The 22,649-nt window shown below is 41.1% G+C and overlaps 1 protein-coding gene across 1 annotated transcript; it reads right to left on the minus strand.

Annotated features, from left to right (window-relative positions):
• Positions 1–13,856: 13,856 nt before the first annotated feature.
• psat1 (phosphoserine aminotransferase 1) lies at positions 13,857–18,760 on the minus strand. Its single transcript, XM_047341512.1, has 9 exons — positions 18,538–18,760; positions 17,313–17,373; positions 17,083–17,152; positions 16,739–16,944; positions 15,532–15,704; positions 15,216–15,385; positions 14,910–15,038; positions 14,401–14,538; positions 13,857–14,232 (listed from the first exon to the last, which is right to left on the minus strand). The coding sequence occupies exons 1-9, from the start codon at positions 18,592–18,594 to the stop codon at positions 14,130–14,132; spliced, it is 1,107 nt and encodes a 368-aa protein (XP_047197468.1). The 5' UTR covers positions 18,595–18,760; the 3' UTR covers positions 13,857–14,129.
• Positions 18,761–22,649: the final 3,889 nt, after the last annotated feature.

Here is a 22,649-nt window from a genome sequence, read left to right on the forward strand (position 1 = left end):
ACACACACACACACAGCACACACGCGCACGCACGCACGCACGCACACGACAGTAAGTTGATCTTCAGATGGCCATGTTACTCTGCTCTGCTCCCAGACAGTGATTTATCAGGAGGCACGTAATGCCTCCAACACCACCCCCTGAGCTTTAAAAGAAGAATTACAGGACATAAAGGAGAAAGATGGAGAGAATGATGGAGTAAGAAAGAGAGGAAAAAAGATGGAAGAAAGGAGGAGGCAGGGAGGAGTAATGGGGGAATAGGTATGAGCGAAGGAAGGGAGGAGGTTGTAGACAGACAGGTTGATTTATTAGACCTTTCTAGTTAACAGAGCCCTCTACACGGGCGCACGCACACGCACACACACACACACACACACACACACACACACACACACACACACACACACACACACACACACACACACACACACACACACACACTCACACACACACCTGCAGCATCCACTGAGAGTGATGAGTGGGGAGAGGTTGGTAATGCTGCTCAATGATGCGTAGGGCGTTTAGTTCAGTCTGAGTGCGCCCATTCCTCCAGCCGTGCAGGCTCCCAATCTGCCCTGGGAGGTGGACAAAGAGGGGAAGAGAAGGAGGGAGAAAAGACGACAAGAGAGTGAGAGAAAGCACCAAGGCCACAAATTGGGTCAATATGCCCGGTTCATAAACAGAGCAGAACTCCCTGAGCAGCCCGGCAACGCTGCGGGGCAAAATTAGCACCCACGCCCGAGCTGGAGGGACTTCTGGGTGCACGCAAACATGCACACTATATGCAAACAGAGAACTGACGCTCAAGAAGGTGCAATAACTTGATTTATTAGGATATATACACCAACACGTATAAATGCAGAAACACATATACCAATAGGAACAATAATACTCCTGACATGATAAAACACCATCAAGAAGGGGATATGAACCACACAGCGCTCCCTGCAATAAGATTACAGGCCATCAGCCCTCAGTAGATTTGCCAGCGGGACTCCCCAGTATAATAAAATCAGATTAAAGGACAATCATATTTATTTCTAGTATATACAATATATCAAGGTTGCTCAGTAGCTGTTATTGTGATAGGCTGTGAAAAGGCGAGCGTCTGTGTACTCTCCTTCCTCTAAGTTGACGTTAGGCTGTGTTTAATGAGCTTCAGGTGTCAAGGAGTCGGGAATGTAACAGGATGTGTTGGCGGGGCTTATTGATTTATTGTTTTTCAAGGAAGCTTTGGTGCTTTTGTTATTGCGCGGCTGTCACTGGTAATGTCATTTCACCATCATTTCAGGTGAATAAAAGTTGAGGGACAACGTGTAAATGTGAGGCCCGTGATTGCTGGATGAGATATTAGAAAGTAAGATGACTCGGAGCGGTTCAAATGAGTTCTGACACGTGAACGTACCTCCTGCGCCGGAAAGAGGAGACAGTGTGCTCATATATGCAGAGTGAAAAAATAAATTGGTTGAAATAAGAAGTCCTAATTAGTTGGCTGATTATTTCCATCAGTAAAACCACCTCTAGATCTGCTTCTAGCAACAGACACAGCACAGGCTTTAACAAATCATACCACAAAACTGCTGTCACACAATAGCTGAAAATGAGAAACAGATTTGTCGCTCACTTTTATGATTTAATTCCTGTTATGCTACAAATGTAAATGTTACAATTGTGGCCCAGATGCTCTGCAGTAAAACAGGCAGTGCAGGTATCGTTCCTTCAGCGACAGTATCGCAAATCCCAAGGTTTAACTGGTGATATATTTATGATACTTATCTTGCCATCAAAAGGTTTGTTACATAAATGCAAGATAGATACACGTGTTGCTTTTTTTTTTAAGCTGATATAATCGATATTCTGGAAAGGGTTGCTCATGATAATGAATCCACAGATATTTATGACCTAAGACCAAGAAATGAATTGTCCTTACACTATTTGTTGTGGTTTCATTGTCCACAAACCTAAACTTTTGGTTCGTTCTAAGCACTTAAATGACAGCAGGAAGGTGTTTTCATTGGAAAAGCACCACAAACCCACTAGGCGCTTCCTGCACCACACATAAACATATAAGTTAAATCAGCTGGTGAAAACAGCAAAAAGTGCCAGATATTTTTAACGAAGGAGGTGGAAACCCAAACGGAGCTAAAAGGAGAGTCAATTGCCAGACTTGTATCCATGACCATGAGAGACATGTTGCTCCATATCTATTTAACGGTTTACTAACAATATCATCAAATGTACTTGACAGTGTAAATAGGCCAGGGACAGTTTGTTTTTGCTGCCCCCAGGTGGTCAAAATGTAGTTTTGAAAGTTAAAATAAGAACCAGTTGTTCTGTGATGATCTACATAACCACATCATATTCCAGTATGTACCATTCTTTATTGTAAATATTTATTAATAGCCAGACCTGTAAGAAGAATTTCAATGGAAAAAATATTTTTTTTTAATCTAGTTTGAGCATAACATGATAAAAACTGCAGTACTTCTGGATTTGAGGTCACTCGTATACCTTCCTGTGGCACCTGTCTTTTCAGAGGCCCTTATTCCCTCCATACCGGAGCCACCTCTGAATAAAGGAGGCTCCCTGCACTCTGCCCTCACTCAGCTTTGTGCTTTTGCAACCAGCTCTTTGTCTGCTTTGCTCATCGTGTCCAGGGAAAGCAACTGTCTAAACAGAACTTGTATCGCCAGATCATAGCGTTCTTCTAAATCTGAGCCCAATAACATAACAAAAGGTTAAAAGCCCAGATAGACAGAACCTTTATATAAACTGTCTATGGACATAACTGATTCCACCACAGGTTTTATGTTTTATGTTACCAATTTCTAATTATTAATGAACTATACTGCACCCAACCACTAGAGGGCAATCAAGCTGATTTGGCTTCACTTTTAGGGGAGTTGTCATGTCGTCCATCTACAGTCTATAGTGCATCATGACACCAGGGATCTTGTGGCTAATTACTGTGATGGACTTCAATTACAAACCCTTTTTTTGTTGTTGCTTAAATTAAAACCCACTTGCGATAAAAAAAAAAAAAAAATCCTCATTAAAGCTCTCATTAAATTTGTATTTTGTAGTTCACCTCTTCGGGCTCAGGAGAATTGCAACTGTGTTTAATAATCCTTAAATAACAGCCCAACATGTAGAAGTGGAAGGCTCAGACTTCTCCCTCCTCTGTACTCGCCCACACGACCATAGATGTCCCTCCCCTCTGCCGAAATGCCACGCAATTATGAGCAACTCCGGGTTTGGCAGGCCAAGATGGTTGTGGGGTTATTGAGGAGTGAGATTGCATGTGTGAGCGCGAAAGCATGTGTGCGTGTTTGTGCGTGTGTACATTGTGTGAACAGAGAAATCATCTTATTTACCCACCTTGGTGTTAGGGGTGGCCATTGCCCGCCCAGTTAAATGCCATGCAAATGCTGCTGCTGCCGTCAAGCTGCCAATCACGCCAGTGTTGGCATTCACGGCATGCCGCTGGAGCATTTACAGCGGCTGTGATCTTTACTAAATGAGAAATAACCCCGGCCTGTCCAAGCTGGCCGCGACGTTTAAACAACGCTATCCCCCAAATTCCCTTTGGGGAAAACGCTGCTAAGTGAAGACAACTTATTGTGCCAGAGGAATGATAAAGAAAACAGAGAGGGAAGGTGGGAGGTGGGTGGATGTGTGGGTGGTAAGGGAGGTGTCTTACTCCCCTAGTACAGCCTCATTATGATGATGTGATTTGCCAGAATGGCAGCAGTAGCTCTCGTCACTAATACCAGCTCCCCTGAGCCACGAAACAGCGCTTTATTAAACTTTATGAAAGGCTTAGCTGTCCAATTTATGAGCCTGCCTGCTGAGGACATGTGCATGCGGAGAGAGAGGAAACACCGCAGCACTACATCAGATGAGATTACACAGAACAAAAAGTTTTACCCCTGACAGTAGTTTTTCGCTCGCTTTATTCAGAAATGCAAACACACGACATTGTGTTAGATTGTTCTTACAGGAAGTGTCTCAGCTCGCTTATTAAAATACGCCCCTGTCATCACACACAGCACGGAGAATCAAGCTCCAATAAACATCCTCTTAATATGTTTTTTTAATAGAATCATAACATAAAACAACATTCGTGTGTCAAAGTCATGAAACTCTTTGTTGGATAGAGTTCTCTGAAAAAAGAGATACGTGACTTTTAAAAGTTAAATTAGGTCACATTCATTTTTTGTTGATTTTACAAATATTAATAGGTACATAATTTACTGATTATTCTAAATATAACTTAAATCGTCCCCAATCAGATGGAGAAAGTGTCCATCCATCGTTTATAGGGCTGATCTTTTGAGGGTCGTGATGAGGCCGGAGCTAATCCCAGCCGAAATTGGGCGAGATGCATGGAACATTCAATTTACCTCGGCTGCATGTCTTCGAATTATGGGAGGAAGTCAGAGTACCAGGATTTAAAACCCACTCAGAAGTGGAGGAAATTAACTGACTGATTCTGACTGAAGAAAACACATAAAAACAAAATGGGATCCATTACTGATCCCTGAGGAACCCCATATTTGACCTCTGAATAAAAGTGAGAAGCAAGTGAGAAGCAACTGAAAAGCGTTTATTGCCTAGGAAGCGAACACACTCCAATGTACCAAAGCTATTACTAAAGACGTTGACTTAATCAGGTGGAAACAGTCGATTTTAACGTGAGCCCATTGTGATTGTAATTACCTAAATATTGCTCCCTGCACCTCATCTTGTTTTTAGCTTTTCGGAAGTAGACCACAGTTACAATAAGCATTTCATTTACAACGCTACGAAGCTTTTTTCATCACTACTCAAGCAGATTACTCCTTATTTTCTTTCCCTGAACACATGAGAAACAAAGAGGTGAAATCACGATTAGAGGAGGCTGAACACATTCCAGGGTTTTTTCCGGTGGGCCTTCGGGGTGTGAGGGTTGCAGAACCATCCAAAATCAATACTTGGCAAGTGGAATGTTTATTTACTGAAGTGATAATGAATTTGAGTATCCGTTCTGATTCGCTGCACGATGGGCGCACAGATTACACACATGACAGTCGTGATTACATCGTGCCAACGGAGCTGGATGCATCATGTTCAGTCCACACCTGGCTGCAAACAAGGCCTCATTAACTCCTCTGTCTTTGCTGACATTCTGTTATCACACACTGACAGACACACACAGATAAACATGTACATTAAATATTCACTAGCTTATGTTGGCGGAGGGGAAAGCACACAGTAGAAACACACACACGCACACACGCACACACACACACACACATGAAGATAGATCCCCAGGCGTCAATTAGTCCTGCCCCAAAAGAGCTCCTTCCCTCATGTCTCTTTGCTGTAGGTGAAAATTAAATTTGTCTTAATGCACTGTCACTGGTCTGATCGTCGGAAAAAGACACACGTGCACTCGTTCACGTGCACATTGAACACACTGAAAACACATAATTACACAGTTTCTTTTTTCTATTCCTGCTGTGAAAGGTAGAATCTCAAAAAGCTGCAGAGTGAGTCTGTGTTTACAGCTGTAAACAGTGTCTGATTAATCACACAGCAGAGATTAATGTGAGGCTGTAATTTGCTTGTTGCAAGAAAGCATGAGCATTAGAGTAGTTTATCCACAGTTGTTCTCTACTCGACTACTTTACCTTATCTTAACTATGAGGATGTGTGAGTAACTGTGGGACTCTGTTTATCCTTCATATCTGTCGTGTTTGACTAAGTTCTAACATTTCTTTCACTATGTTCCTGGAAAAATCCGAATTTAAACTCATTGAAACCTGCAGAAACCCTGAACTGGATTATTTGGCCGTGGTGGCCAACCAGGTGTGGAAATATGGAGTTTAGAATAATCACAAAAAGATAAATGCAAAAACATTATGCATAACCTTTCTTGCATTACTGAAACCCGATTTATCACAGTTATTTATAGACGCAGTCAGTGACTCAGCAAAACCACGATAAAGAAATGTGCAGTGATGCCTGGCCATGACTTTGCCACATGAGTAAGTTAAGCGTGCTTATAGCTCGGCGGCGCTGAGTGAACGCGCGGCGAAATGACAACGTAACTCTCGAATCAATGGCACTCCTCCGCTAATGAATGACAAGGCTAATTGTGGGAACGGCTTGCTGCTCTTTGGTTTAGATAAATACTCCGACAATTGAAGTGCTTTAATTATCCCCAGCGTGTTTGTGCCTGAGCGCCGTCGCCGCCGCTTCACTCGAGATGCCTGGCGAATGAGACAAGCTAATTAAGAGTGATTTCCCCGCTCCCCGCTCATTAATAACACAACAGCAATTAAGAGGAGCTAGCGGAACATGGTGTATTTGGTGCTAACAAGATTAGCCTCATAGAGCAATGAGTTTATGAGAGAGACCGACACACACACACACACAGAGGAAAAGACGGGAGAGAGATTCATTTGAGAGAGGAAGATATTAGAAGGTCTTGGAGAGGGAGATGGCGTCGAAATAAGTCAATGAAAAACGTATTCAGAGAAATGAAACTAAAACGTGACAAGAGAAGGAAAGTAGGCAAGAAAATTGAGAAGGAGAGAGAGAGAGAGTCAGAAGGGAGGAGAGTACAAGAAAGAGAAAAATCGTCTGCTTTTTGAACAGAACCTTTTTTCTTTTTCCATTTTCCTGCATGAATCACTGGAGTGGCCTTTAAATGAGCTGTTGCATAAAGGACATTCGGCTTCATGAGCTCAGTGAATAATAACAGAGGCTGCTAGGAGACTTTGCACAGATGATTGTCACATTCTCTCCCTGCAAAAATGTGAGGGAAATTATAGAAGTGATAAATAAAACCAGCTATGATTGATCAGGCACCAGTTTACTGCATGTATGTAAAACCACTGGAACATGGAACTAGATCACGCCTACAACCCCAATAACTGCTGGAGAAAGCTGGCTGGTCAGGATTCAACTGATTTCTTTACTCAATGAAGTAAAAGGTAAATTAGTGGGTGAGTGATTTGGAGCAAGAAATATACAGATGGACATTTTTGGCAGTTTCAGTGACGCCCAGTTTTACACGCTTAAGCTTTGTCCTAATTGAGGGTCTGTTTTCTGAGGGCCCGGCCTTCTTCTTGAGCAACGTACGAAACCAAACGATCTGGTCTACGGAGGATTTCTGTGATTTGTCCCGTTCTCACCGCTGTCGCCTAGCAACAGAGCTACAGTTGGACACGACGAGAAAGTATAAATGCCCCATGTTTTTTTTACATGTGTGTCATCAGCTCGGTTGAGTTGTATCCTAATAAATGTTTAGGCAAGTTTAAGTGTCTTAACGCTCGCCAGTATCATTATTAAGTATCAGTATCAAAAAACGTTGTTGTTCATGGATGAAAGGATGTATTTGGAGGAGCCTTTGAAATGGGACAGTCTAGTCAACGAAGACCTTGAATTGGGACACAGCTGTAGATCCCGCCATATCATCAATGGGTTTTTTACTGTGCTTTACTGTTTTCTTTTCACTTTTTAATTTACGTGTTCATTTATTTTTATTGTCATATTACTGCTTTTATGTGTTCAAGTTTTCGTGCGACACAGCTCTATATTTGGATTTGGATCCAGCTGTGACGACACCTACTGCTGGAATGAAGGCAGAACAACAATGTCCCCTAAGCACGCAGAATACAGTATCTATAGAAAATAGACTTTGAGGACATGCAGACTGTGTGTGTGTGTGTGTGTGTGTGTGTGTGTGTTGTGTGTGTGTGTGTGTGTGTGTGTGTGTGTGTGTGTGTGTGTGTGTGTGTGTGTGTGTGTGTGTGTGTGTGCGTGTCAGTCACAGTAACTTTTCATGCAGCTAGCATGGAGCTCTTGACAAGAGACTCAATCAGCAGCACTAAAGCCTGCTGCTGCCTCCTCTGCCTCCGCCACCCTACTTTTTGTGTCGACTAATCTCCACTGTAGGATGTAGAGGAGCCATTTGATATTGTCTTCCCCGGTGTTTTTCATTATCACTGCCTTACTGCAGCCCACCGGTGGCATTACCTCGACATTAGTGGGCTTGACAGGCCGAGAATCACCACACGATCCTGCTACAACCTCCCATCTCCGCCGTAACCCCACTCGCATTTCAAAGCTCCTCTGCCGCTTCTTATCTTTCACTTGCTTTCTCCCCCCCCCCCCCGCTCTGATCTGCAGCAGGGTCATGGACAATGCTTTTTGGGAAATTACCGAGAGGTTTGGCATTTTGTCGGAATCCAAATTGCATTTAGGCAGAGAGCAGAGTATAAAGAACTTGTCTCTTTATACCTGATAGAAGCACAAGAGCAAAATCTTCATTGGAAAGACTGAAAACACAATTAGCGAAGACAACATTTTCATCTATTCAAATTATTGAAATTCCCTTAATGCAGCAGCTATCGGAATTTAAATTTGTGCTTCTGATTTATTATTTCCTGGCTGCCGAGTCTAACACTGCCCAGTTCATTTCATAGCTATCAGCTCAAGAAAAAATGTTTGTTTAACACAATCACACTTTGCATTCATCCACAAATTGTTGAGCCTGTTCCAGTCAATGCTTGACTGCAATTGAAGCTTGCACCCTCTAGTGGCTGTTGTAACTCATCGCAGGATTGTTTGTAAACCCTGATTTTTTTTAATCGACTGCAGCTCTTCGATTGAGCAATTTTAAATCTGTTCGGCGTTGCTCATTTACATGCCCTGATTTGTTCCAGACTATGTCTCCTGTTTTAGTTGCATGGACTTTTGGGGTTTATAGGTATCTTAGAAATGCAGTTAAGATATCCTTGATTCCAGAAACGTGCTGTACATGTTGTGTTGTGGCACGTTTCTTGAGACAGAGAAGAAATGCCTCTCACTGAACAAAAATGAAGCCAAAATATCCTGGACACAGGCGTCGCCATTTTGAGATTTTGACATCCCTTGGAGCCAGAGTCTGTGCAGTAGTGATCATGTTGAGTGAAGCTGTTTACTGATCGGTCAACATAGGTTTAGTGATACGTCCTCTGCTGGATGTGCATCTAAACTGTATATTCAGTTCAAACCTGTCATTTTGGTTTGAATATGAACTTTCTCCCCACGTTTGAATGAATGTTAGAAATTAAGAATAAAAGCAACAGCCCCAGACAGCAGGCGTTTTCTTCCCATGTTTCCAAGCACAGTGTCTGTGAATTGTATTACAAGTATTGTGAGTAAAACTAGGAACTGAGCCAAAAAACACACAACAAATAAGCTAAAAACAGCAGAGCCAGCTGCAGTTGCTGAAGTTGCCGAGAGCCTTGAAGTCTCGCTACACTGAAGAACCAAATCACACTACAGTAAAGCTGGAAGTAAAGGATTTCAGATATGTGCTTATATGCCCCTGTGGCTTTAATAGAAAGTTGCAAAGAAATCGACAGCTGGACTGAAATGAGCATGATGCTAAAGTTCCCGCAGCTGATGGGAGCGCGGAGGCTTTTCGAGGCCACAGTCAGAGATGACCGTGGAACCGCCCGCTGAGAGACCCGAGCCTCGGAAAAGCTGCAGATATAAAGAAAGTGATGAGGCAGTGTCTTATCCTTCTGATGGAGAAAAAAAAAATAACTCATCTCGCTTAAAGCAGTTCCTCACTCTAGCAGAACATTTTTTACCTTTCAGCACACAAAGCTCTGCAGCAGGTCCAACATCTCCCGCTCTGGGGATCCACAGTCAACAGCAGCATTCAGAGTTCCTCCCCTGCTCTTGGTATTGATATTTGCTAACAGCCAAAATTACTTTTTTGGAAAGAATCATCATGGATGTTATATAAAATAATAACTCCAGGATCAACTTTGCCTTGTGTTTCATTACATTTCAAAATGAAAGTTAAAAAAAAAATTGCTTGAGGCTGCCCCCCCCCCTTAGTTTCAGATGTTACTCTTCATGATTACTTACAACCTTGATATATTTCAAATAAGATATAATATAAAGAAATAAATAGGATGTATTTTGCTTCCATAATAGTGGGCTGCATCGTAATACAGATATTACCACGAGAGCCTAACAGGTTAATAGTTCAATTCCCACTCATTCCACCCATTCACGCACCGACAGAGTTGTAAAGCATGAAAGATAAAAAAGCGCTGAAAATGGTGCATCTCATGTTCTATTAACATCACTGCTCACTAATAGCCTTTTTATACCAGTGTGCATCAGTACGACAGGCATCTGGAGAGCACTCACCTAAAATATCCTGCTCCCAGATATCAAGTGCCGGCAACAACTGTAAACAACCTCCTGTAACTAATATAGATAGTTTTATTAATTTGATTTAATTTTAACCAGGAGATTCAAATCTTTTTTTGAGGGAGACGTGGCCAAGACGATAAATAATTTGGAGGTTACAGAATTGTAGGATTTGAGCAAGAACAATGAGGAAGAATGTAGTAGAAATAGAGCTTGTTAGAAACTGACGAGAGACACCAGATACACGAGAGAAAAGCTCAGAAGCAGCGTTTGCACTCTTCAGTTACTCACGTCTTTTTTTAATCAGAGCTTTGAAGTGTCCCAGTGAGACAAAATCACGAAGCAGCAGAAGGTTCTGGAGGTTTTTCCTACAACCGGGGCACAAAGTAGAAGAGAGCTGCTCCGCCAAGTTCACAGTAAATCCTGGAACCTGGTGGAGCAGCCAGAGCAAAAACCACATCACTGCAGCAGTTAGTGAGTAACAGGAGATTAAAGATACGGAGGAAGAAATAGTTTTTTAAATAAACAATACTGTCTTCTACAAGTGGGATATTATGATTTATATATTCGTTGATGTGTTTTCAGTGCCAATTTCTTTGGGCTACGTGTAAATCATTTGTAGAAAGTTAAATGCAATATCGTTTATATTTTACTTGTATTTATTTTTGTCATTTATATACTTTTTTTTTAGTGGCCTTTGCCTGTGGTGGTGAGTTGACCTTATCAGAAGAAACAAAACATGAATATACGTGTGTGTGTGTGTGTGTGTGTGTGTGTGTGTGTGTGTGTGTGTGTGTGTGTGTGTGTGTGTGTGTGTGTGTGTGTACTCGACTTTGATATCTCTTGAGGATCTTTTCCACTGACCTTGTCAACTGAGGTCATGTGCTCCATCGTTTGTGAGAGCCCGGTCATGCCAGCTGCCCATTAAAAAATGTATGCTCTTCTATTTGTGGTTTTACGGTACAGGTCTTTGGAGCGGGGAAAAGGCCGAAGATGAAGGTTGAAGGTTTAATGTCACTAATTATGGACGATTGATTTGATTTCCTCACAAAACATAAACAAGTATAAAGACATGGAATATTATGTATGTTTATGAAGACTTAAGGGAAAGTTGGTTACTTTTTAATTTTGCATTCATAACTTGCTCATATTACATTTTAGTTTTTTTAATCTTTGAGAGGTGGCACAGATATTTCACCTCACACTTGTTCATGGTGAATCCCACTGTCTGTATGTCAAGTTTCAGAAGATTTTACTGTATAATGTCTGAGAAAATTCAAACCAAATGTTGCTACTTTTTCATTATGACACTCACAAAAAAAATCCTTATATCAAAATCCTACATTTTTGGAAAGTGAGGACATCTCCTCACCTTTTCAATGGGCTGTTTGAGGGTGAAGACTCGTTTTTAGAATTAGAGGAATGTTTTATGTCAATGAGGGTCCTCACAAAGATAGAAGTACAAGCAACTTAAATGGAATAGCCTGTGTGTAGGGGGACATTGAATGATGAGGCAGTAGCAGTAACAGTCCATTTGTTCATTTTGTAAACAGGAGATTCTTGTAGAACACCTCCACCTAGAGGTCATCTGCAGCAGAAACATCTCGTTCTGATATTTTGTTCCTGCATCTCATGAGTTCATAACAAATCAAAAACACTTTTTATTGATGAGTTTTCTTTCTCTTTTTCTGTCTCTTTCTTTCTTTCTTTTTTTCGTGCTGTAATTGTGTCAATTGTGTCATTCTTCTTGTGTTTTTATATACTTGTATATTTTATTTTCTAATTGTTCATTTTGGTTTCTGCCTTATTGTTTGAAACACTGTGTAACCTGCATTCTGAAATGCACTTTATAATAAATGTTTAAACACTTTGAATTTCTTCAAAACTTTCTTGTGACACATCCTCTTACTTTAGCCAGAAAAAAGTGGAATTAGAAGATAGTCTGACAGACGATTTAAAACGTGGACTTGTTTCTGGGGTTTTTCAGTTTTTCTCTGAAAACTAAAAACAGCGGGCTCACTCTCCCGGGAGGTCAAAGGTCAGAGTTGGATACACACTGAGCTCCTGGAGCTGGTGCGGCTGCAGCGTGGTGCTGAGGAACAGCCTCAGCGGGGCTGATGCAGCAGGGGAACTGGCCTCTGGACGTCCAGATGGAGGAGCGTCTCCCTCGCCACGGGGCCGTCCCACCCCCCCCGTGCTGATGTCTGCAGACCGGCTCACTCCACTGCGCACGGAGCCGTTCATGCTGTCAGCGAAGCAGCAGGAGGTGGTTTCTTAAATTCACATGCAAGAGACTAACTGTGCTTGTGAAGTAGCTGCATAATAAACTCGACACCAGGTTAATTTTTTTTAATTTCCACTGCTCTCTAAGTTTCAAGTCTGTTGCATCACACACTTCACCGGCTGCACAAATAAGCAGACCGACCACTGATGCTCTGACACATCGGGGAATTCACTAAACTGTGTTGTTTTTTATAGATGTAAATGCAATCACCCACATGTTCATGCAATCCTCTATGTACAGAGCTTCTTATATTCTTCACAGCCATGAGGGGAACTTTGGGATAGACACTGGAGCTGGGGATCAAACCACCGACCTTCTAGTTAAGGGACAACCCTTTTCACCGCCTGAACGAAAACCACTTGAGACTGGCTGCAAATGGGTTATTGTTAAAGTCACCTTTAATTTTCAGCTACACCAAATAGGATTAAGTGAGAAAGGAGTTTTTTGGTACTTAGGTTACAAATGTTTTGACTTTGGAAACAGCAGATTGACAAAGGTCCAGCTTACTGATGCTTTGATGCTCATCTTCCGGCTGCAGCAGCAACGGGCTCAGTCACATACATGTATGATGGGTTTATCAACTTTCTTGTCCGTGGTGATATTTCAGTGTTGGAGGGTTAAATATTCCTAATAGTGTGATAACAATTAAGTTGGATCTTGAATTATATTGTAAACTTTATTTGCTTTGGCACTTTCTCACCTGCCTTGTTTGGTCTGGACCGTCAGAGTTTTCAGTTTAGTCCGAATCAAAATAATAAGTCGTCGATCAACGTGAAAATTACAATATTGATACATGATTAACCGTTAAAGTAATTTATTGAGCAGAAAGTCCGATGATCTGATGGTTGAAGACTGAACTCATCTTGTGTTCTGGGCACTTGTGATTGACGTTTGTCCTTATTATGGGACATTTTGAGATAATACTGACGGTTTCTTTAATCAGTGATTTGAAATAAATAATGCTGCTGGCAGTTTGTTCCATAGACTGTAAATAGAGATGGACGACACGGCTTCACTTCCTCCCACCATCCAGAAATGAAGCTCAAATATCAGAGATACGAACGACGGCATTTTGCGTATTTGGAGTTTTGACCAATTACAAGTCAGTCTCTGCTGTCAATCACGACATTTTCCCCCGTTTTTATGACATCAAACGACAAATTAAACGGACACCAGTGTGTTAAGAACAATCTTAAATGATAGAAACCATTATTTAAATTTTTTGGGGGTTTTTTTGGTTTGGTCCATGTCACATGGAGAGAAGATTTATGGCCTTTTCAAACAACGAGTGTATAGTTTGGTCGTTTATCATTGATTTCTGTGGTCAGCTAGAAAACAGCACTTAAGAAAACACACTGCAAAATGGAAGTATCACCAAGTTAGATTTACTGGAATGTAAACAGTAAGTAACAAGAATTAAGAAAACTATCAAAGCACTTTCAGTCTATGCATTTGTTAGAGTTGTGATTCTATGAAATACAGATGTAATTAAGACATTTCTGGCCACTTGAAGGGGTTAAATCTTTTCAGGAAGAATGAATGTGTGTTACGTAGCAGGAACCATTTTACAGATCCAACACAGATCTCACACTTTTTAAGATGTTGAAGTCATAAGAAGCCACTTGGCGACGTGAGGTCTGTTCTATTGGTGCTCTTTGAGGAAATCCTTCATGTAGGCAGCCAGGGTCTGAGCTTCCTCCACTGTCACAGCGTTGTACAGGGATACACGAATTCCTCCAACTGACCTGCAGGGGGAGACACATTGTCACGTTTGAGGGCTTGAAACGCAGAAGCTGCACTGCAATGAGGAAACAAATTTACATAATATCTCATGTAGGACTCAATATCCTCTCTAATAACTCCTGTAAGTTTTCACAAAACAACAAGAGGAGGCCTGTGTTCGACAAACTGACCTGTGACCTTTCAATGATATCATTCCACGTGTGCTTGCTCCGTCCAGGAACTGCTTTTCCAAAGCTTCATCTCCGTCTTTCTTCCCCACATGAAATGGGATGTTCATGCGGCTTCGACAGGCCGTGTCTACAGAACACCTGGACGTGTGGATAGAACAGTAGCTCTGATTTGAATCTGTCATTTCATTGCTCGAATCACTTTCGTCACCGTTACCGTCAGTGTTTACTTTAGTGCGTGTGAGGATTTTGTCCAATTCTGAAAATCACTGGTTCCATGCACAGACTGTAAATAAAGATGTTGATCATTTCATAGGCATTTTGTACAAGAAGTGTCACAGTGTGTTGTGATTTCATTCTTTTTTTTAATGTATTTTATATAATTTTTAAAAAGAGCTCTTATTTTGAAGGTGTTTCTCCAGCAGTGTAAGGTTAAATTAAAAACAATATTTAAAAAGTTTTGGAAAGTCCTCAGTAAGTTTTTCCCTCACACAAGTTTTTTCTATACTCACGAATAGAAACCGTTGGAGGCGTTGATGATGTCATAAATTATGGAGGACTTCTGGTTGTTGAGCGTTTCCATGGCAGCACTGCCGCCATTGTTCTTGATCCAGTCCAGCACCAGACACATGATGTAGATACTGAACAAAATGATGGTGACGATTAAAAACATGTAATGCCCTTTGTTGTGAAGTTAATTGACAAATTAAAACTGTTAATGTTTTTATTCCCAAATAATTTTGCACAGTACTTTATATTTTACAAATATGTTCAATCTGTAGGAGATTCTGATGCAACAAACCGAGGAGCGTTTGTACCTGAAACACGGCGGTGTGTTGTAGAGGGAGTTATTTTCAGCCTGCACCTTGTAGTCCAGGACAATGGGACACTCCTTCAGAGTGTGGCCTATCAAGTCCTCACGCACGATGACCACGGTGACACCGGCAGAGCCCACATTCTTCTGAGCTCCGGCGAAAATCAGCCCAAACTACACAACACAAGAGGAAAGATTGCCACGGTAATTTGATGTTATCAATGCTAATAACAGGTCTTATTTTGCCTAATTCTTATATTTTTACATGAGATATGAGAGAAAGAGCTGAATATTTGATTCAGCGTCATTCTTGTCCTCACCTTCGACACGTCCACAGGTCGGGACAGGAAGTTGGAGGACATGTCGCTGACGAGGACCACCCCGTTGGTTTCGGGCGTGAAGTTGTACTCCACGCCGTGGACGGTCTCGTTGGCGCAGTAGTACACGTATGAGGCCGAGGGGTTCAGAGTCCAGCTGCTGGGGTCCGGGATTTCTGCCAAGAGAGAGACAGAGATTGAAACAAGACTAACGTGGTTAAACCAGAGTGAAGAGTCGACAGACACGCTGGTGACCACGTGGCTGAACGGTCTAAATACAAAGATGCTGACTTCAACACATATCATGTTAAACATATGAGTTACAGGAGTTAGCAAAATAATTTTAGCTAATTAACAAAAGCAACTCTTGCCCACCGCAGATTATCTGAACAGAATTTCAATACATCGAATAGCTGTCGAGCCATTTCTGTAAAAAACATAAATGTCAACCTGCTGGTGGCGCTAGAGGATACGTCAGAGAGAACTAGCTCAAATGACAGAAACCATCTTTGAGAAAAAACTTCTTCCAGCTTCTGAAGAAAACTTCTGAAACCAAATACACCTCTCACACCCTCCTGCAAAAAAACAGTTTAACCAGTTGCTTTTAAAACCTGTGATATAATTAACACTAATCTAGTGGAATCTCTCCACTCTAGATTAAACATCCAGATTCTATTGGGATTTGTACGGCTGCAAATTACAATTAGCTTCATGACTGATTCATCAACAGATTTTTTTCACAATTCATCCTTTTGTATTAAAAAACATTATTTTGAGATTTTCAGTTTAAAGGTTTCAGAAGCTGGAACCTGTGAAAACGTTCTTTAATACCAAGCAGCCCATCAGGGGACAGAGAGAAGTGATGAATTAATGTTGTTCCCTAATGAATGTAATTCCAACACAATATAAAAGTGTCTTTGTGATGGCTTTGAAAAGCAAACAGACACAACAATGTGAAAGAGGCTGCTCGCATTCCAGAGCCTTTCATTGGTCCTCGGCTCCTATTGGTCGGTTACATAACAGCCTGGACTCGCAGCCAGAGAGCTGCCGTAACGCAGCCTGAATAACAATGACCAATTCATACGAGCGGAAACTATGTACGACATGGGGATAGTTAAAGGTTCAGTGTGTTGGACTTAGGTGAAAAGGATCTACTGGCAGAAACTGGATATAAAATAGTCCTGGTGATGTTTTCACTGGTGAGACTTACTCGTGTAACTGTCCAGCTTCGGGTGGACGATGTTGACTTTGCCGTATTTCTCCGCTTCTTTCGCCGCCTTTGCCGACCACGTGCCGGTCACCAGGTAGTCGGCACACCTGTCCTCCTTGAGGCCAATCAGGTTGAGCGGAACGGCGCTGAACTGTCCGGAGCCGCCGCCCTGCAGGAACATCACCTTGTAGTTGGCGGGGATATTTCTGTGAGGGCAAAAGGTCACAGTGTTAAAAAAGGCGTTTGCAGAGCAGCCATCACAGTAAACTCACTTAAACTTAAACCGATTAATTCTGTACTAAGATACAGAGGATCATGTAAATGTGAATATAAAAGTCACTTACAGCAACTCACGCAGGAGACTCTCAGTTTTGTTGAGGATTTTGTTGAAGTCTGACGATCGGTGACTCATCTCTGGGTCGAACAGAAATCAAAAAGTCACAAAGGAGGAGTTACTGCACATCTGTTATTGCATTAGCTTTAATCTAAAAGGTGTCCCTAATAAACTGGCAACTGTATATAGTCCGGTTTCATTATCATTTACACGCGACTCATGTCGTACTTCTATACTCACCAAGAACACTGATGCCGATGCCATTGTAGCTGATGAGCTCCTTCTGTGCTTGTAGCAGCACCTGCAACAGGCCACAGCAAGTATTTCAACACGCGGCATCAAGAGAGGATTAAAAAGATCAAGTTTGAACAGCAAGAAGAAGTCATGTGTCTGAAAGAGGTGGAGAAGAGCTCAGAGTCCGTCTGACCCAGATACAGACGTTCCTGAGAACTCAAGTGGCTTCTGTAACTTATTCTCATGAATCTGTCAATTCTCCTTTTCAATCAATCACTTACTCAAGAGTCAATCACATTACATGGGAGCTATTGAAAAACATGTTTTTGAAAATGTTAATATTCACATAAAATAGAGGACACGGTAAAGTCCAGTTAAAAGAGGTGTGTCCTGTTTGTCTAAGGAAGCAATAACATCTGATATTATTCATGGAAGCTATTAGAAACAATTCAGTTTTTATTTATTTTATCTCTACGTGAATATCTAATCTAAAACTAACACTGCAGGATTTCCCTGAACTCAATCTGCAGAGATATGTCTTCACATCCTCAAGTTATGAAGTTGGAACAATAAAGATTGAAATTGTTTCATTTGGTTCTTGATTAAAACAATTAACAGATCGTGTAAATGGTTGAAGATCATTTTTCAGCAGAGAAACTTTGCAAAATACATCTTTGTCACAAAACCCTGTGCATGAACTCAATATGTAGTATTAGTTTGACTTTTTTCCAGTCAAAAACATCTGTTAAATTCCACCTGTGGTTTGATATGAACTGATTTTTTGTATTGTTTAGCACTCGAACAATAAAAGTTGTCTCTGATCTGAAGTTGGTCACCGGGGTTTTTGCTGCCCCCTGCAGGCGCGTGTGTGTCAGCGAGCCACAAACAAGCCGGTTTTCCACATGACCGGATCGAGGCTGATGCAACTCATCGCACTGTTTTCAGGCTCCGCTGCAGCCACGCGACGCGCAGCAGCACCACGCGAGCCAGATGTTACCCCCCCGCACATCTGCACGACGCGTTCAGGTGTCAACTCTGTAAACGTCGTCATCAATCAAGCCGAGGCTCGACGTGAGAGTCTCAGGTTTGAGGATGCGTGTGCGAAATCACCAGACACGACCGAATGAATCAGCGCGTTGCTCAGCGACGCGTCAGTGGCGCCTTTCTCTAGATTCACTCTCACGCAGATCGGTGACGTTACTGGAGCGAACCGACGCTGCACAAAACTTACAGATTGCGGGAGTTTTGCGGGTCCAGCGCAGAAGTTGATGGGTGGTTTCTGCTCCATGTTGAAGAGAGACTTGTCCTGTGTTCTGCTGCTGCAGGGTGAGGAAGAGGAAGATGTGTGTGTGTGTCCAGCTCCTGTGCTGCTGCGACTTATGCCTGCAAATCACTGGTTACACTGGTTTGTTAAATGAGGTGTTCAGGGAAACGCCAGTTATTCCTCTTTGTGAAAGGAGGCGTTCAGGGGCTGCTCGTAATCCTGTAAACGTAACTAACAAAACGTCGTACTTCTTTTAGTTATTATTTCAAAGACAAACGATCAATCAGCAGCTGTTTCAATGAACGATATATTTTTTCATCTTCTGGATTCTTGTGGCTTAATTAAATCGATGTAAATATTCTGTATATGATTTATATATACTGTATACAATGTATATACAGTATATTATTCATATATACTGTATTTGATTTATAAATATACTTTATATAATTTATAAATACTGTATATGATTTATGTTTACTTTATATGATTTATATATATATATGCATACTATATATGTATATTGGTACTGTACGTACTGTTCTGTATGTACTAATATATACTGTATATATTTACCATTTTTTATTCATATCATTTTGTATACTGCTGTGAATATATATATATAAATCGAGTGGTTATTTGATAGACAGTCGTTCAATCTGCAGCTGTTTTGATACTAAATTTATCATTTTATCATCTTTATATTCATATCTAATTGTGCGCTACACAGACACACACACACACACACACGTATGTATAAAAATACACCTTTACTCATATTCATGTTGTATACCAGAGGTATTCAACTAAAATTTAAAGAGGTCCAGTTAGAGAAAATTTCTTGAAGCAAAGGTCCGGAAGATCATAATGTCTAACTATTTAGTGTGATATATACAAGTAGCCTAGTAGTTCTATCAACATCTGCATGAACTAAATATCTGACTGTCAAATCAAATGAATTCAGTACGATTCAAAAACTTTTTGACAATATTTATTGTCACGTAACATAGAACTGAACATATATGTATGATTGCAGATATGTATAATGTTCTCTCATTAACTAAATAAAAGTAGGGCTGCATTTCAAAATAAGAGAAAATAAATAAAATGTGAAAATTGTGCATGTTCAAATAAAGGGCTTAACTTCAAAAATAAAATAAAGGAGCAAAAGCTTGAATTTCCTTTTCTGTTTCACATCTTGACTCAAAAGTCTCAACCAATTTACAGGGAAGGCCTGGGACGGATCCGGTCCCGCTTGTCCGCTGTTAGTGACCTCTGTTGTATACAATAACACAATAATACAATTTATAACACAAATTTTCAGACTATCACCTGAAGGCAACACAATGACATAAGCAACCAGAGCCTTCCTATTGGCTGGTGTCAAATGTCTGATTATTAAACGACTGTCATTGGCCAATACTGATTTAGTGATTTGCCTCAGGCCTCACCAGAGGCATGAGACAGACAAGTAGTCTCCCACTGTGTAGAATAGAAACTGGAGAGCCTTCTCTCACTGGTAATTCAGGTCATGTACAGAGGCAGCAACCTTTGTCTTTGCTTTCACATTTCCACATGTAGTCAATCACCAATAAATAAATGGATCAATTGGCTCCTGCAGCAGATCTGGGCCACAAGTGAGCCATAGAAATACTGCACGTCAACCAATGGTAGATTCACCTCTTACCACATGGGCCACTTAGGGTTCACCTCCAGATTACACCTGGCAGAGAGCACCACATGTTTGCCAAAAAAGATCCACATTTGTGTAGCGGATATTTGGGCCCCACCTCACCCCACAAGTTGTGCTCATCTGTCACTGTGCGTTGATCATTTCAGCAGGAAATGAAATCCAGGTAAACTGTGACGAGCCTGCGCCCAACATTGAATAAAACTAATAATATACACTTGTAACAATTTATTTATTTAAAAAGAAACAAATGAATTCCATTTAAATTCTAGTGCGTCACACATTAACATCATGACATCCTCACGTGCAGCAGCAAACTCTTTCAAAGTAAATGGAGAGTTTCCCTCTGTCGTCCACGACGAGAAACATTTTGACGTCCAGTGAACAAACACAGTTTCAGTTCAGCTCAGTCAGAAAAATGTGACTGAGATAATTCAGCAGCTTTTGGAGGTCACGAGAGGAATCAGACTATTGCTGTTTGCCCCCTTTTAGGAGATCACATGGTGTGTGTGTGTGTGTGTGTGTGTGTGTGTGTGTGTGTGTGTGTGTGTGTGTGTGTGTTAAAACCTGTCTCTTACTGGTGTTCTTTGTACTTGTCTGTAGGATTACAAAACAGCTGATCAGGTTTCTGCTAAACTTGGTGGAAGGCTGTGGTTTGGGTCAGGGGGCCAAACCATGAATTTAGATTTGTAAAATCAAGCATGTTTAAGTTTGAGCACAATTTTGTGTGTGTATGTGTGTGTTTGTGTGTGTGTGTATACGTCTATGCAACACAAACAGTGGACCAGACTCCTCTCATCTCCAGGACAAACTATAAATAAACAATGAGTGCAAATGTCCACAGTGGCCTTCAGGGCCCAGATGAAAGAAAGTTCATCTCTGCTTCTCCTTTGGGTGCCGGGTGATCGACGTCTCCACATTTTGGAGGCATCATGTTTTCAGCTTGTCCATCCGTCGTTCCACACATAAATAATAATAATAACTTTATTTATACAGCACCTTTCAAAACACCTATAACAAAGTGCTTCACGTACACCCATGACTTTATATTATATAATGGGTGGATCCAAAGGTCAAAGTCAATTTGACATCACAAAGACGGTTTTGGTCATAACTTTATAATTTCTAATTAATACGCATAATTATGACACATTTTCAAATATCTAATTTAACTGTGTCATCATCATGTTTTGTTGGTAATTATTCAACACTGTCACACGGGGGCAGAAGATTGTAACTTATCTCTTGTGTTCAGGGACACACAACATATTAGATGCAACCATTACATCATCAAGGTCCACAGGCTTTTATAAAAAATAAGTAGAACTATCTTGTGTGTCTCTCACCTGCTGCAGGTAGTTCACCAGTCGACACATAGACTCTCCAAAGAGCCAGCTGGGCAGCTGGTACAGTGTGGCAGTGAAGGGCACACAGCACACCAGAAACAAGAGGTCAGTCGTAGCCAGGTTTACTGAGACAGGAAGATCACACAGTCGTGTGTCAGAAGGAATCAAGGGGGAGAAAGTTCCATAAATAGGTGAAAAAGTACCAATAACACTAACGGGTGCTGAAGTTTCTGACTTTTTAAAATTCACAAACTATCTTGTGTTCTGTAATGGAAAATGTTACCATTATACCACACTTGTATTATCTCTGCTTATGCATACTATTTCTCCTTGTGAAACTGTTAAGATGACATCAGAGCCACATATCTGACTGGGCTTGACCAGGAGGCCTTCAGCATGTGTTTGTGTCTTATCTCCTGGGATTTTACTATTCACTCAATTCACACACATAGTTCATGTCCATGCACAAAGGCAGAGTCATTTTGCACTGTAGAGCTGTGATTCCCCAGGACTGGCTGCTCTGTTCAATGTTTGCAGCTGGGTTCATAAAATTATTTTATTCATCCAATGGGTTCAAATACAGATGTGGAGCGAGTTAGCATAGCTGGATGTTTCATAGTCTTACAACCCAAATTATATGTTTGCCTTTTCTAAATTATTTTCATCACTGAGAAAAAGAGAGGGAATTTATATTTTCTTTAATCAGCAGGAAATGTGTTTGTTGGCACCATTTATGTTCTTTCTTAAATAAAAAGATGAGGATGTTGTGTTCAACAAGTCTTTGTTTGTCTTTCCAAGTCCTGAAACAATCTGTCACAGGTTGGAAAAAGTAGAGAACTCCCATATATACTTTATATGGGTTAAAAATACACTTCAAGTTGAATATCTGTGCATATTTCTTTCGTCCCATAATCAACCTTAAGCAGAATAAGAGATGACAGCTCGTCAGTTTGCTGCAGAAACATGGAGATAGTGAAACAACAGTTGTACTGATGAGTCATCACCATGGCGAGATGAGATGATGGAAACACAGTTGCATAGAA

Source organism: Hippoglossus stenolepis, chromosome 9 (assembly GCF_022539355.2).
Source record: "Hippoglossus stenolepis isolate QCI-W04-F060 chromosome 9, HSTE1.2, whole genome shotgun sequence".
Classification (NCBI taxonomy): Eukaryota; Metazoa; Chordata; class Actinopteri; order Pleuronectiformes; family Pleuronectidae; genus Hippoglossus; species Hippoglossus stenolepis.

Bases quoted from the DNA above. Each gene is read 5' to 3' on its own strand.
- psat1 (XM_047341512.1), bottom strand. From the start codon at position 18,594: ATGGAGCAGAAACCACCCATCAACTTCTGCGCTGGACCCGCAAAACTC. The intron at 15,039-15,215 runs GTACAAACGCTC...CATTTTGTTCAG, and splicing joins AACACACCGCCGTGTTTCAG to TATCTACATCATGTGTCTGG. The intron at 14,233-14,400 runs GTCAGTTTGTCG...CTCCCCCTGCAG, and splicing joins ATATCATTGAAAGGTCACAG to GTCAGTTGGAGGAATTCGTG.